Below are 16590 nucleotides of genomic sequence, written 5' to 3'. Positions count from 1 at the left end.
TATTAGATTATTTGACCATAAAAAAATAATAAAAACATAATTTGATTAGTGAATCATGAAACACCCTCTTCCTCTAGGTCTGGTCACTGCTGAACTCAACGGCTCCATGACCACAACTTGGGCTACTGCCGACACATCCAATGTAACCCAGGGAACCAAGGCCACGGCTGACAACACCACCGATGACACCACTTCCCCCATGCCCCAACGTAAAACAATCTTCACTATATCCAGAGGGCGGGAACCGCTGCAACTATAAGCTATAAACTATAAGTTAACAATACAATTAATTTATCCATTTTTAGTATTTAAATGAAATGTTATTGTTCAGCATCATCTGCCTTTAACCAGCACTATGTATCATTTCTACTGGATCCTATCCGCATTATTCTCTACAAATCTTTTGATTGTGGTACAGCTTAAAAAATGCAGGTCTAACACTAAGTTTAAAATTAAGTTTAAAACTTCTGCAGGCAAACAGACCACTGGAGGCGGAGCCATTTCTGCACCGTCGGCGCAGTCAGCCAACCCTAATCCCAATGCAGCCCCTAAACACAATACCACCCCTAATCCCGAGACCACCTCAAGTACCACCTCTGCTCCCATCCTGAAGGAAGCCACTCTGACCAGAGCAAAACCCAATAAAGGTGTTTGAACATACATATTTGGCATCGTAAACTGAAACAATTGAATCCTTAACAAACGCCTATTCAACTGCACAAAGAATCGCTTGCATTGCCTGCTCTATTACGCCAACAAAAATTAAGAGTCTCCTATGTCGATTACCATTCACATTTATTCCTGTCATAAATGAATAGCCTAAATATTTCCTTCTTTTTTTTTTAAACCTAGATGTTGTCAAAACGACTCCTACTGCTGGGTCACATGAGAGCGGAGTTGACTTCATTGGTAATGCAGAAACGTATCATCAAGACCGAAATAATATAGCAGCACGCAAGTCGCATAGCAAGTTGAATTGACCACTTCTTTGTTGACCAGATGAATTTGTGGTGAAATCAAGTTGAGATAGGTATGTTCCTCAATTCATTTTGAGTCATTTTGTTATCTTCCTAAGGCATAATAATCATCTGTGTGGTTGTGCTGATTTGCCTGCTGATCGTTGTGGGCTGCTTCGTCAAACGCAACTATCAAAGCGTAATTATCACTGACACCCTCCCTCAAACACTGACCATATCCTTAAGCCCATCAGCACAACCACACCCATATGTAATCATGTGTGTGTGCTGGTGTGTGTGTATGTGTATGTGTTTGTGTGTGTGTGTGTGTGCATGTGTGTGCTTGTGTGTGTGCGCGCATGTTTGTATGTGTGTGCACGTGTGTTTGCTTGTGTGTGTGTGCATGTTTGTGTGTCTGTGTGTTGCTCCTGCAATACTACAGAGGTACTCCGTGGACCTCAGGACGGAGGCTGCTAGTGTTCCTCTCAGTGTGGTCGTGGATCACACTGAGCCAGGCGACAGTACGGTGTACACCGGTCAGTACTGCACACACTCAAATAGTCATATGATCAACGCACATTTTTATTGAGTCATTTACGGGGATAAGGCTAATCCAAAGGATCTGACGGTGAGTACAAGAAAATACTTGAGAAACAGGAAGGTGTTAAGTCATCCTTAGCAAGGATGCCAGCAGGCGAGCTTCAAACACAGTGTCTTTAGTCTGGGACTCGAACACTATGAACACTGGAGTAGACAATTCTGCCCCCTTTTCCCCCCAGATTACTGGGATCAATTAAATGCTATCTTATCTTAGAAACGGACACACTGATTATATTCAGATTCAGATTCATAGACTACTTGATTTAAGTCGAAGCATATTGAATATAAATTATATTATCTATATAAAGCCGGGAAGTGACTCAAGCTTTTGTTTTGCACATGTGAGGGATCAAGGAAGTGCATTGCAAGTAGATATCAAATAGAAGCCTAACTATGCTGCCTAATGATCAGCTACCGTCACTGTCTGGTCGTACATCCGCTGCACAGGGAGGCAGACCTCGGACAACGGGCAGGTGGATTCAAAGAAGTCACAAGACTCTCAAAACAATGAAGTTCCCAAGCCAAAGGACTCTGGACCGGCTGAAGACCCCAAGCCAAAGGAGTCTGGAGTCGCTGAAGTTCCGCAGCCAATGACAGAGCAGAAGGGTGAGGATTAAGAGGCTGTGATCAATGAATGAATGAAAGTGTTGAACATGAGAAACAGCAAAAAACAAGAACAAAAAACTGTCTAAAGGTCTAAAATATTACAATAAAAACACATCTGAGAATTCTTCTGAGAGGGAGATTTAAACACAGAAAGATTTCATACTAAAAAGGTATGTTCTAGGTTTAGAATATTGGCAGATTTTGATGACCTTATTCCTCTTGCTGACTGTTCCGGAGGTTAAGAGCAGTGTGTTCTGCTCTGTATACCATGTGCCACAGAACAACTTGCTAACCAGTTGCACAAACTCATAAGAGTGTGGCACATCCAAGCTGTTTCTGTTACCATCTGGCAGTTATTTTGAGGTTTTTTGGCAGCACATATGCGCCACATGGCTTCCTCTTAGCTAAGAACAGTTAGATTCCGATTAAAGGAAGTGTATGCAAACTAGGTGGGCCCACAGGGAGAACTGTATCGAAAGCGTTGCATGTTTCAACACATGTGAAATGAGACACATGAAGTGAGGGAAGTTTCTGAGGGAACACTGTCGAACAATAGAGTAATCTCCTTTGAAAGGATTATGGGAACCGATACGAAAACCAGCCAGAGGAGAACCAAATAAATGGCAATAGCATTCTTTTATTCTTGCTCGAACATTCAAAAATGTGCTTGTGTGAAACAGAATGGGCACATGATGTCAAGCTAGACTGTTCTGTGACATTAACATCATTCATTTCAAACATACATTCAAGATTGCAATACTTAAGTTTACCACTTGATGGTGCACTGGTCTGAGCAGGTCGCCCTGGCTTCAGAAGGGTGTTCCTAATTTTTCTATTGGGTTATATTCAGTATTTAGGGAAGACCAGCAGCAGAGACAGCTGGTCAATAATATCAGATAACTCAAACTAATTTAGAATTCCGCTTTGCACTCTCTCTTTTCACTCCTACTCTGAGAACAATGCAGTTTTCTTTGTCTTTTACTTTCTGGTCCTGACTAAGGTCCAATCCTGTCCATGTTTGCGTCTCCCCCTTTCTCCCCCACATCCTCTAACCCTCCCCAAGGCTTCTGTTAAGTGGGCAGTTAGACACTTTTAAAAGGTAAATGGTTATATTCCTAACAACATAGAGAAACCGCTACAGGGAAGAAACTTGAAAAAGGTCCTTGAAAAAGATTAACACTACTGAACTTATAAAAGTTCAATTGTAATCAAACAGCATGGAATCTAAAAATCTGGCTTGCATGAGCGCACACACTCTCACACACAAACACACACACACACGCACACACACGCACAGAATGCAATACACAATTTAGAAAATAGTTTTTTATTTTTTATTTTACATCCAGCACAGTTAACATAAAATGAGGAATAAGCTACATCTATGGCAAGAGAACATCTCACAAGAGACATTTAAAAAAAGAAGAAAAGGAAATTACATCATTGGGGGTGTGCAAATAAGTGAAATATATTATATTGTGCGGAAAGATCTGCCCCCACCCAAGGCTTACCACACACTCATCTCAACACATCTTTACTTTCACCTTCAGCTCCTTTCCGGTGAATCACCATTGCCTGCTAACGCGTCACCATGGACTAAGTACATGTCATTTCCCTGTTTATTACGATTCACTAATAATTACCCTCACTTCAACCGGAGTCTAGAAAACATTTCCAGTTCCCAAAGAGCCAGTCATCGGCTAAAGAATAGACCCGACTCTGGGAAGGTTTTCTCTTTCCCCCGGGGAGGAGGTACCTAGACACGCTTGGGAGGCAAAGTCTTTGAGTCATGGCACAACGATGTCTACAACAGCAGCCATTTTCTCCCCCTCCTCTACTGCATGTTCCTTTTTACATCCCTCAGCATAACCCGGGGTCAGATAATGATGGAGACGCCATACTTTCCCACAGACCCCAACAGCTGCCTGGCTAATTAGCAGCTGGTCAGTAATCGGTCCACCATTAAAGTCCTGGTGGCCCTCTTCAGATGGTCCCACTCAAACACCCTCACATATACACCCACTCAAACACACACACACACACACACACACACACACACACACACACACACACACACACACACACACACACACACACACACACACACACACACACACACACACACACACACAGACAGACAAACACACACACACAGAACCCCCTTCACCTCAGTGGGCAGAACACCTGCAACACAAACGATAAGAACTTCCGTAATTATGGACCCCCCCCCCCCCCCCCCCCCTCCCTGTTAATTACAAGCAAGAGCGCCAGCTTGATGGGTTGGGGCGGATATTCGGGGAAATGTGTTTGCAACATTTTCAAAATGTCCGCCATTGGGGAGGAAATAGGTTGTGAAACGTGAAAACCTCATCTTGTGCTTTTTGATGAACTTGTCTTTAGACCAAGCGGAACAGGCACGCCTGGTTGAGGCCGGGGCCACCGCTCAGCCTGCATCGCCCGGCCCGGCGGAGGCCGGAGCGCTAGAGGGCGCCACGGACGACGAGGGCATCGTCTCCAACCAAACCTCTGCAGAGTCCCTGAAGGAACCCACTGCAGGCACGGGGAGCAGCGCTCAGACAGAGGCGTCGGCGACAGACGCGCTCATTGAAAGTAGGCCTGACGCGGCGACTCCCTGACCCGCCACAGTCCACAGTTATCAGTGAAAGACAAAATACAAAAAGGGCCATTTAACTTCATTAACAGAGCTCCTCATGTCTTTTATTAATCATGTGCTGATGGACACAGATAAACCCACGATGTTGCCAAACGGTGCACCTCCTGCACAGTTCCGGCAGTAGATTCTCTTCGATAAGCTCAGGGTCGAGGGTTTGCACGCGACAGTTTGTTTCTACTCGACAGCCGCGTGATATTCCGACGCCTCTCTTTCGATGTTTGCGGCGGGAAAGTGTCTGATGGACTGCTCTTAAGTTATGGCCTTGTACTTCAGCAAGGAGCACTGACACGTGTTTCTTTTCACTCTTTAACCTTCAATAATGGGGAACTTTTATCTTTGTGCATTGGCAATGTGGCAGACTGCCGTTTCTCACCCACGCAAAACAACATAATATTGCCATAAAAGGAGTTTACACTAACAACCCAACAAAAATGTCCCCTCCCTCTCTGATTCCGCCCTCTATTTGTTTCCAGTGTTGCATTTAAAGCAACTTTGATTGACAGGCAATATTGATTCTCATTTCATTCACTTGTAGTTGATAGATGGCTTTGAGGGATGATGAGTTATAACTTGTAATAACACTCAAATAACAGATCATTAATCATACTCACCACGCCTTTAAATTGCTTACTTTCCGAATGAAACAAGCTATCAATTCTGAGCCTTTTGTTCCCAGGTTAACAGCTCCAAAACTCTGTGTATCCTCTTACCTTGTCCATTATGCTACCTTGCCAGCTAGCTATAGCCTTCCTGTTGTACTGACTTTGTTGACTTTGGACATAAGACTCCCCTTTGACAAATAGAAATCCCTTTCCCCCATTTAGTTGACACTGATGTTAATTTCTCAACAAATTTCTCTAGTCCAATCCCACAATATGCTTACTGTGCATTTTCCGGTATTTCACCAGCTATAAGCTGTGGTCTACTACGGTTTGTGTCTGGCCAAGGAAGAAAATCCCATAAAATGTTGCATAAAGTCAGGAAATGGCTCTTCCTATTTCAGCAAGGGTAAAGACCTTGTCCAGATCCCTTCCCCGGATAACTTAATTACAACGGCAGATAAGAACATTACGTTCATTGTCAGCTTGAGCTACTGTTTTGATCAGAAGGGGAACCCCTATAACAACTCTGAGGTCACCCCTTTGCTAGCCTAGCCACGTGACCTAGCATAGCTTAAGATAGACAAGCTAGCCACCTGTCCCTCAGTTCGGTGTCTGAGGAACCATGGTGGGCACAGCACCACCGGGCAGCTGCTGGGCCACTTACCCAGCTCAGGTGTTGGTAAAGGGAGAGTCCTCCCCAGATCAACAGGCCACAAACGTCATCTGGGGGTGTACAGTGTTACAGCCCTGCATCCTGAATTAACATAACACTATAAATAGAGACGTCGTACGAAAGAAATCTGTGGATTTCTCAAGGTTATTAGCATGTAGTGAGTTCCCAAAACCCAGAAGTGGTAAAAATACATTGCGGAAGTGCTTTTGCTTTCTCACATAATGGAGGATCTGACTCACTCTCTCTCGTGCCAATTAAAGGGGACATATTATGAAAATAGCACTTTTCCTGGGATTTGGGGTGTTGTTCTGGGTAGATGGTGCTCCCACACGCACACAAACTTTGAAATAAGTCTGTACATGATTTTGAGTGAGATACGCATTTCTGGAAGCAGCCCGCCTCCAGCTACCAAACGAGCGAGTCAGTTTCCCTCCTACGTAGGAAGGGGGCACATTTTAATATGACCTCCCACTTCCCCACTCCCCTCCAATCAGAGCATCGCTAAGATTGTGTGGACCAGCGGACGAGAAGCTCTGGTGGGGGGAACTTGGCGCTAGCCCTGCAGCTAAGCTCCGGGAGTACAATCCCTTTCTCTGGCGCCGAGCTCACCCCGCCGGAGCTGCCGCCGAAGGGAAGTCGGGAGGAGGAGACACATGTAGTAGAAAGGGATTTTACTACCGGAGCTGAGCTGCCGGACTGCCGCCGAGCTACCCCAGCCGGAGCTGCTCGTCCGCCAGAGTCTTTACTTGTGGAAGTACCAGAGACGTCAGACACAGTCTTTATTATTCATAATATCATCCGAGGCGCACATAGCTTTTGGCCGTGATATTAGAGAGATTATATAAATACCCGTATATAATATTATTATTATGTTATATTATATTATATAGATATAGAGCTCCAGGAGTCAGCAAACGGCAACAATCACTTCTCCTCCATGCGGTGGTTCAGTCGGACAGCTCATTGGTCAATGGGCAGCAGCTCATTTGCATCAACGCTACAGACACCAGAAACAGCGCATTCTGAAGGGACTGAAACAGAGGGGAATAGCGGTAGCCGATATTCTTTTTCCTAAAAACTATTTCCAGCAAACAGCTTCAAAAACATGTTTTCTGGAACTCAAATACTATGTTTACTTGTTGGGAAAACACCATAATATGTCTCCTTTAAGGTTAAAACAATTCAAGGTTGCACTCTACTTTCTTGACATTTTTCTTCAAATCAATATTGTTGACTTTTAATAATTAAATAAATAACCCAACCAATCCAATAATTTAGGTTTCTATTAATGTCCTCGGGGGTACCGGCGAACAGAACAACATAATTTGAATAACTGTTCATGTCCTTCAGCTGGGATTTTACTTTCCCGATCAGAGTTGTAGCTTTGGGGCCTCTTAAGATAACGGAGGTGTGTGTGGCATTGTAAGGCCCTGGATTTGTACCTGTGCTTTCTCTTTTTTACTCAACAAACCCTTTACAAAGGCCGGGAAACCGGGCTGGAGGAATTCACACCCCTCTTAAGAGTCGATGAAAGGCTTAGATTTGAGACCTCAGTGGCGGAACATTAGCGGTCATGGATCACGTTCATTTAGACAAAAAAAAGTCACCTTCTGAAAACCCCTTTATTTCCCGCTGGAGAACAACAGGTTTTCTCTGCTCACATTCTCCACTGGGCCCTTCGGAAGCCCCTTTCTGCCCTAGGCAGTTGTTTTTCTTCTCAGTTGAAACTTCTCAGTGTCATTTTTTTGCTTTTTCTTTTACTAACCTTCGTGAGTATTATGAATGATTACTGAAGAGGTGTGCAACTTCAACTATGTGAAGCATATACTGGTCTCCTCCAGCTGGTTTAGGTGGTGAGAGTGGTGAGATTTAGAGAGTTCTACTGGACCCATGCTGGGACAACAGATATGATTCTGGCCATAAAGGACATAACTGGAACGAGAGCCGCTGTTATTAGCCAGTTAGCCTCTAGGCGTGCATGTTTGATGTCACATGTTGGGGAAACCACTCATCCCAGGTGGTACGGGTTTCCTTGTTGTTTGAGACCGAGGTAAAAGAAGCCGAAGAAGAAGAGGAAACTGAAGAAAGAAAATAGAGACTTTGGTAGGTTTATTGGTCTAGTCATGGTGTGGTCATGGCCTGGTCATGGTCTAGTCATGGTCTGGTTATGGTCTAGTCATGGTCTGGTCATGGTCTAGTCAGGGTCTAGTCATGGTCTGGTCATGGTCTATTCTTGATGGTTATGGTCTGGTCACGGTCTGGTCATGGTCTGGTCATGATGGTTATGGTCTGGTCATGGCAGTTATGGCCTGGTCACGGTCTGGTCATGGTCTACTCATGGTCTGGTCATGTTCTGGTCATGGTCTGGTCACGGTCTGGTCATGGTCTACTCATGGTCTACTCATGGTCTGGTCATGGTGTGGTCATGGTGTGGTCATGGTCTGGTCATGGTCTACTCATGGTCTGGTCATGGTCTGGTCATGGTCTAGTCTTGATAGTTATGGTCTGGTCATGGTCTGGTCATGGTCTAGTCTTGATGGAAACCCTTTGGGTTCAAACTAGTGCTGTCAAGCCAGGGCCGGATCTACCATTAGGGCCCACGGCACTGTGCCCAGGGGCCCCAACCATTCCCAGCCAGTGGGGGGGCACCACACGAAATAAACTTTTTTTTTTTTTTTTTTTTTTTATTAATGTTTCTACTCTTAAAATAGTTATACATGGTATTATTAAATAGGGTATTCATTTAAAATTCATTATTAAAACGAATATCATAAGAACAGCAATATAATGATTCTGAACAATATAGTGGCCTAATGTGACAGTTAACCCCCCTCCCATAACCTGCAGCGTCCTGTGATATCTATGCACCTGAACACAACGCAGTAGTCGGCAGAGTAAGACCAAGCCGGCTACACTTTATGTGTCATTATGTGTGTGTGTTAAAATAATAATAATAAAAAAAAAAAATAGAATTTTTTTTTCCTGATTTTTTTCGGGGAGGGGGGGGGGGGGCCTTCAGACATTTGTGCCCAGGGGCCTATGATTTGTTAATCCGGCCCTGTGTCAAGCGATTAAAATATTTAATCGCGATTAATCACATTATTGCCATATTTAACTCACGAGTAATCGCGATTAATCACAAATCTTTTTTCTATGCTAAATATCCCTTGATTTCTTTGTCCCATTAATTGTTCTCATTTTAATGCTTTTATCAACATGGAGAAGTGCATCGGCTTGCCTTGTGCAAATGTTTTTTTATTGTTAACAACATTGGCAGATACTGATCAAAACAGGACGATACAAAAAAAAAGCCTATAGTGCAATTAAACGATGAACATACAAACATACTGCCTTGAACATAGCAGTCAGGCTACTGCTTCTTTGTTTTGAGCCAAAGAAAAAAAAAATAAGATATATATATATTTATTTTAATAATAAATTGCGTTAATCGCGCGCTAAAAAAAAATAACGCTGTTAAAATTGGTTTGCGTTAACGCCGTTAATAACGTGTTTAACTGACAGCACTAGTTCAAACCCAAATTTATTTGGCATTCCCCAGAATTCCCCAATTCCCCAAAATAGTTTACCCCTTATCTGCCAATTAATGACCAAATCAATTTATATTTCTTAAGTGGTTCCTAAATGACTAAAGGATAAATAGTTAAAAAAAATCTGTCCTTCTTCTATCCATGTAAAATGTCTGTTCTAGTCAACAGGACTGTAATCAGAGTCCATCTATGGCAACAAATAATTGGCAAGCATGTCTGGGGAGTCAGAAACAAACACTTTACAAACCACTAATACACTCTCTACATTTCAGCCATTCGTTTGCTCCACTTTCTAATGATCTGATGTCTGCGGGAGAATGACGGCAGCTCCTCTCATGTGTAATGACAGACAGAGCAGCGGGTTTCCTCCATGAGGAAAACGAGAGGGTTGGGGGGGGGGTGTTGGACGTGGTTAAGACCTCCCATCCCCACCTGGGACCCTTTACTGCAGGGAGGCCCGGATGAAGCGATGGGGGAGGGGGGTGCTCTCTCCGCCACCATCCAGGAGGGAACACCTGGCAGCCAGAGAAGAAACAAGATGCTGAACCTCAAATTGTAAAGTGAGGGACAGCAGTTTGTCCCTGAACATTAAAATGCTTTGTTATCAGTCAGGAAACACATTTTTGTGTCTGGTTGGGGGCTGTTATGGTGATACGTAAGTGTAATTATTAGGGAAGAAAGCAAGCAAGGCGAAAGGGGAGCTGTTTTATAATGGGGTACGGTTAGTATATCCTGTAATTTAAAGTATTCTGTAATTTCAAGTATACTATAACTTGGATCAAGCTTGGTTATAAGGAGCACAGCTTCCGCTCGCTCAGACAGGCAGCAGAGAATAACATCACATTCACATTGCATACATTTTCAATTGTTGAAGAAAGCATCGCTAATATTGGAGTGGTAATCTAATCCTACGTAATAGATTGCGTCTAAATATATTTATTGTAATATAGTAAAAGCAGTGCACTTAGATATAACATTCATCTTGAAGACATATCATTTTTTTTTTTATTCAATTATAATCTGTATTGTATTGACAAAGTCTGTAAGGATAAGGTCCGTATTGATGGTCTGTTTTGACAGGGTCTGAATTAATGGGGTCTTTGACTGCTAGAAGAATGAGGGAGGTTCAGTGTCAAGCGTGGAAAAATGTGCACGGAGCATTCCTGCACATCATGTTGTGAGACGGACTACAGTTGTTCCAGCAGAGTCAAGCACAGCACAAACACTGCTGCAACTTGCCAACCTGTCACACTGTTTAACCGCATTTGACCTGCGACCCTTAGTACACGTCAGCTGGATTTCTGTTACGGTTTTTCTAAGGGGAGGATACCCCTTTCTTCTTTGATTGAAATATGCATTCTAGCTGAATTTGCAAGGCCAGAAAGCTGTAAATTAACCTCACAACTGGCAAGAGTTCTAGAACATAACCTTTGTAGATACTTGAATACTTTAATTACAAAAGGATTGATGCATCTTGCTGTCAAAACCCTCCAGAGCCCCTTGCTACGCTGTTCTAGGAACTGATCTGTATCTGTCCTCCAGAGCAGAGCATCATCCCTACAACTTTCACACATCCACCCGTTTACAGAGCAGTTGGTCAGATAAGAAGACATTCAATCATCTGAGATCAGATTACATTTCATTGGATTACATTTATTATGTAGGTTTAGATCGGAACGGATCACTGTCGATAATTTTTGATTTATAATGAGATAAGATGGCTGTGACAAGGCAAATGCTAATACCTGGGATGATTAAACATCTTCAGATTCTGTTTGTATTTGTAGATGAGTAGTATGCAGTTGTCCACAGCATCAGTACTTTGACTGCAAAATACCCACACTATGTAATATATGCATTCATGGATCGAAGTTACTGTTTCTCTGGATATCATGTGTTAATATATTCTTTGGGGTCTTTCGTATTTGTCCTTTTGCTTTTCCTGGGATCCTATGTCTTAACAACCTGTCATAGTTAATTGTAATTTGCCAAAGATGACAGGATAAAGAATGGACTGTATAACTGCTTTCCAAACAATTTAGCAGCGTTAATTGTGAAAGGAAGCCTATAATAAGAGGTCAAGCTTGGCTTTCTTGAGGAAACTGAGGCTTGACATGGGAGGTTCTCTGAGTGATCAGTAGGTCAGTTGTTAGTCAATCATCCAAATTGTGGGCTGTGGATACAGCCAATACACAATCATATGGGTTTAGGTATTGTTTGATTTGAAGCCAAAAGGTTCTGTTTACATCCCAAATGTCTGCAGTAGGCATCCCATGAGCAAGAAGCCCAAACCTCTTACCCCCTCCTTATGAAATGTATCAGGAAATTCACTGTAAGGACATTTTTAAATGCTTGATAACTAAATAATGAACATAAACTCTGACTTCATTGAGGAGCCTCAACCATTGCAGATGTACCACTGCTGTTTGTCAGCAGTTCTCTGAGTGTGATGCCTGGACCACGTCTCACCTCAGTGTTATGTGGGCGTGTCGAGATGCCAGGTTTCCATGACCCTTTGGAGGCTCCTGGGCTAAGAGGGCCCCTCTCTGAGAGGGCCACAGGTCAGAGCTTCCTCATAATTAGAGGGGAAGACTCGTCGACTGCGAGGAGAATGATGGCGGCCCCTGAGTCCGAGTCAACTAAGTCACATTCTTCTGCCTCCAACCCGACAAGTCACTGCAGACGTGGAGCAGGGCGAGCAGCTGCTCTCTGGTGTGTGGATGTTGCTCTCTCTCTCTCTCTCTCTCTCTCTCTCTCTCTCTCTCTCTGTCTTTCTCTCTCTCTCTGTCTCTCTGTCGTTCTCTCTCTCTCTCTCCCCTCTCCCTCTCTCTCTCTCTCTCTCTCTCTCTCTCTCTCCGTCTTCCTCTCTCTCTCCCTCTCCCTTTCCCTCTTTCTCTCTCTCCCTCTCCCTCTCTCTCCCTCTCCCTCTCCCTCTCTCTCTCTCTCTCTCTCTCTCTCTGTCTTTCTCTCTCTCTCTGTCTCTCTGTCGTTCTCTCTCTCTCTCTCCCCTCTCCCTCTCCCTCTCTCTCTCTCTCTCTCTCTCTCTCTCTCTCCGTCTTCCTCTCTCTCTCCCTCTCCCTTTCCCTCTTTCTCTCTCTCCCTTTCCCTCTCTCTCTCCCCTCCCCCTCCCCCTCTCTCTCTCTCTCTCTCTCTCTCTCTCTCCCTCTCCCTCTCCCTCTCCCTCTCCCTCTCTCTCCCTCTCTCTCTCTCTCTCTCTCTCTCTCTCTCTCTCTCTCTCTTTCACACACTTCTTACCATTGTGTTTTCTATCTTGATATGGATCTGGTCTGATCTCACAAACACCTGGTCTGATAAGGGACTCACATAAACGTGCAGGTAGCATTTAGCGCCCTGCCGTGCTCAGCTACAGCCTGAGGGAAAACATTTGAAAGAACTTGCAGATATGGAGACATGAAGTGGGAATGAAGGAAATGGTGTAACAAATGGGTTTTTGTGCTTTGTACGTTCATAGTTTTTCTAAGAAATGTACAGTACTTGGAGACCTAAAAGGGTATTGTTTGAGTAAGTTCAAAACAAACAAGCGAGTCAAAAGGTTGTACCTGTGGAAATGGATTCCGATCTACTGTTTTTTTCCTCAAAACCGCCCGTTCCGGACTACAGATTAAAAAATTATCTTAGTGTATACAGTATACCCCTTGAGGGACATTTGCTCCCTCCAGGTGAAGCTATATATAGCGAGAAAGCAAGCATTGTACTAAGTCCTGCTGAACTACAAAGTTGGTTTTATTCATGTTGTTTTAAAGGAAAATATAAATTAGACTCATGGCAACATTTCAAACACTTCCATTTCATTCTTGACAGCCTCAAAATAAATCAGCCTGCCATTTGTAGCCTTCTTCCATCTGGATTGTGGTTCAGGTCAGTTAACCTTTAGATAGTGAATCCGTCAACTCTTCTGCCACACTCAGTATTATACAAGCTCCAACTATTTAAAGTCTTCATTCAAGTTCCTCTGGCTATTTAAAACAAGCTTCTTTCAGAATATATCAGAATATATCTTTGTAATAACTTATGAGGTGGACTTGCTGTGATTTAAGAGCAATTAAAATGTGGGTCAAATGTGGATGCAAAGGACAATGATGAAGCGTAAGGCTAGCAACATTCAACATCGGTCAACATTGTCCCTCTGGGGTTCAACTCAGGCCAGTCTTTTCTTCAAACCCAACCAAAATCCCCCGTGGAATGTGACTGTCTTTCAGCAACTGGGTTCCGCCATTGTGACTAGCTAACCTCAGTAGATCCGTATCTCTACCTGGGGCTCAACTCGCTGCGGCCGAGAACTACTGAGCCACAGGTCCCCTATGTGAGGACTTAGTAGCTGCAACCGGAGCCTATTGTTTGTGTTCACGTTACCAATCCTAAACCTAAACTCTTTTTAATGGATACGCTCAAGATTAAGGCCAGTACAATTTGAGATTGTAATAGGCCGGGCGGCAGGGCCGGCATGGCAAACAAAGCCCTCTGTGAACTATATGATGGACTGAAAGGAGTTCCGAGTGCGGTGCTACAAGGGAGCCGTAAACCATTATGAGTGAATCGGTCCTTGTGTTTCACTTTGTGTTCGTAAATTGCTGACTCCTGCCATTGTAGCCCCAGGGCTACAAAATACCTTACAGAAGAGTTGATGGCTAAAATCATTAAACATGACAGTCAAGACACAACATTTTACAATTTTGTTTCATATGTATTATCATTGTTGTAGCCATAGGGCTACAACATGGGGAACATACTTTTCAGAGGTATCCGCTAATATCCGCAATCAAATCTCCTTAACCTCGAGACACAGACATCGTGTGCAGTATCATTTTTGTAATAAAGTAAACAACAATAAAGTAAACATACTTTACAGAAGTATCTGTTAATAACTGAAATCATCAAACAATATCGTCAAAACACTAACATTGTCTTACATTTTGTAATGTGTGTAATATCATTGTGGCGATGGGGCTAGACCATAATGAACATACTTAAAGAAGACTGTTAAAATCTGAAATCCTAACACAATAGTGTCGAGACACCAACAATGTTTTTAGGTCTTGTATAGTACGTATTATCCTTCCGTTTGTCGTCCCTGTAGCGGGACTATCCCTCTGAAGCCTAGAGTAAGGTCAGCCATGGGCCATTCGCCGGTCTGGAGCGGCTTAACTGTTATTCATAAATCACTTCAATAGATGTGTGCAAGGATTATGTCAGGTAGCCTTCTCCTCAAACAGATGTTAGCCAGCCGGTCAAAGTTCAAGGCAGAGGGTATATTTGGCTAGAGCAGAAGTTACCCCTCTCGGGAGATGGGAAGGCAGGTGACACCAGAGTCTGAAACAGAGCTATTGCTGAAGGTTTACACACGAAAATCAGACAAGAACGTATTCGATATGGTGATAACATGAAAAGTAGTCTGTTAGCCTAATTTCTATTTTTCTTCTTTTCTTTCAGATTGAAGAAAATCCTTGAATTCATTGATGCATCGGATAAAGGCGACTCTTTTTGTCCGCATTTCAGGAATATGTATCATTTGATACAGGCTTTTAGAGGATTTAAACCAGCTTAGCTATTTGTATTTGAACTGTAAAAATATTTTTTTACATATTATGGTTAAGGATTAATTTACTAACCTGTTATGTTCCTAAAGTGGGTTTGAATTTGTAAATATGACCTTAACAGTTAAAAACTTTTTGTTTACACCTTCTTGCACAACACAATACGTTAATATAGAGATGTATTTGATACAGACAGAGAATGTATATTTTTATTCTATAAATGTCATAATTGTTTAAATATGACACATACGTTGTTGCACAGTAACCAGAATTATCCATCCACACATAAATATGTTGGATGGATATTTGCTAACTTAATCCTCTGCATATTCCCCCTTTTATGTTTATTTTTGTGTGTCGTTTGGCATCAGTACTGGACATTGCAAGCTATTAAATAAATCTGATGCAATTGGAAAAAGGACTGATTAAATGTGCTCAATGTGAAATATAATGGGCCAGAGACCGCTAATTTCTAGCAATAAGCAATTTGTTCTGATATCTGACATCAAACATCAATAAAATATTTTTTCCTCACTTTTTGACATTTATACACCCTTCAAATTAACATTGATGTTTAAACTATGAACAAATAATTAACATCATTATAACTATGCAAAATTGTAATGCATAGTGGGATACAAGTTCAATGGAGATTTTATTAATTATAACAAAAAACTATGATAAAACTGGTTTTGGACATAATTGTGCTTTAGGGTTAGGACGACGGATGTAACCAGGATATAATTAATAATACATACTTTGTAACACCAGCCAATATGACTACAAAGTTCTCTCCATATATGAATTCCACCCCCTCTATTTCTTCTTGCCATCAGTGCACAAAGGCACTCCAGGTGCATATGTCTTCAGTTCAAAGAGACTGTTAAAAGACAGGAATCCCCCACACTGTCGCATGCATTCTTAGGTCAGCTGCCTCTACTGGGGGACAGAATAACATCCCGGCCCCCGGCCTCAACAGATCCCTGGTTCACTGTAGTTTTACCATTCCCAGGTCAGCTGCCTCTACTGGGGGACAACACCAGCCCAGTGTCCAGAGCCACAGCATCAGTAGCCAGTGCAGGGTACAGCGGTATAGTGTGGGAGAACTTGGGGAGGTTGAAGGCCAGCCGGTCTGCCGCATTCTGGACGGGCTAGAGAGGACGAATGGCACATGCAGGCAGAGCAGCAAGGAGGGAGTCACGGTAGGCCCTCCCTTCTACTACTGAGGGACAGTCCATCCCCCAGTTCGCAACCTCACAAGATCCCCCATTCACTGTAGCTTTACAGTTTAAAGTACACATTGACTTTAAAAAAAACTTCCACTGAGCTTTAACAAACCCACCCTCACTTGATGAGATCATACTTCAGGATGGATA

At 43.0% G+C, this 16590-nt stretch overlaps 1 protein-coding gene across 1 annotated transcript in view; it reads left to right on the top strand.

Annotated features, from left to right (window-relative positions):
* LOC132454337 (uncharacterized) overlaps positions 1-15748 on the top strand; it is a 16894-nt gene extending 1146 nt beyond the window's left edge. The window contains exons 3-10 of the mRNA XM_060047635.1: positions 78-209; positions 474-647; positions 853-909; positions 1076-1155; positions 1399-1492; positions 2004-2162; positions 4563-4772; positions 15111-15748. Coding sequence (XP_059903618.1) covers positions 78-209; positions 474-647; positions 853-909; positions 1076-1155; positions 1399-1492; positions 2004-2162; positions 4563-4772; positions 15111-15115 — 911 coding nt within the window. The 3' untranslated portion in view covers positions 15116-15748. The remainder of the gene's footprint in view (positions 1-77; positions 210-473; positions 648-852; positions 910-1075; positions 1156-1398; positions 1493-2003; positions 2163-4562; positions 4773-15110) is intronic.
* Positions 15749-16590: the final 842 nt, after the last annotated feature.

This window comes from Gadus macrocephalus, chromosome 3, assembly GCF_031168955.1.
Source record: "Gadus macrocephalus chromosome 3, ASM3116895v1".
Taxonomy (NCBI): Eukaryota; Metazoa; Chordata; class Actinopteri; order Gadiformes; family Gadidae; genus Gadus; species Gadus macrocephalus.
The sequence above is the reverse complement of the archived record's forward strand: the minus strand, read 5'-3'. Positions and strand labels throughout refer to the sequence as shown.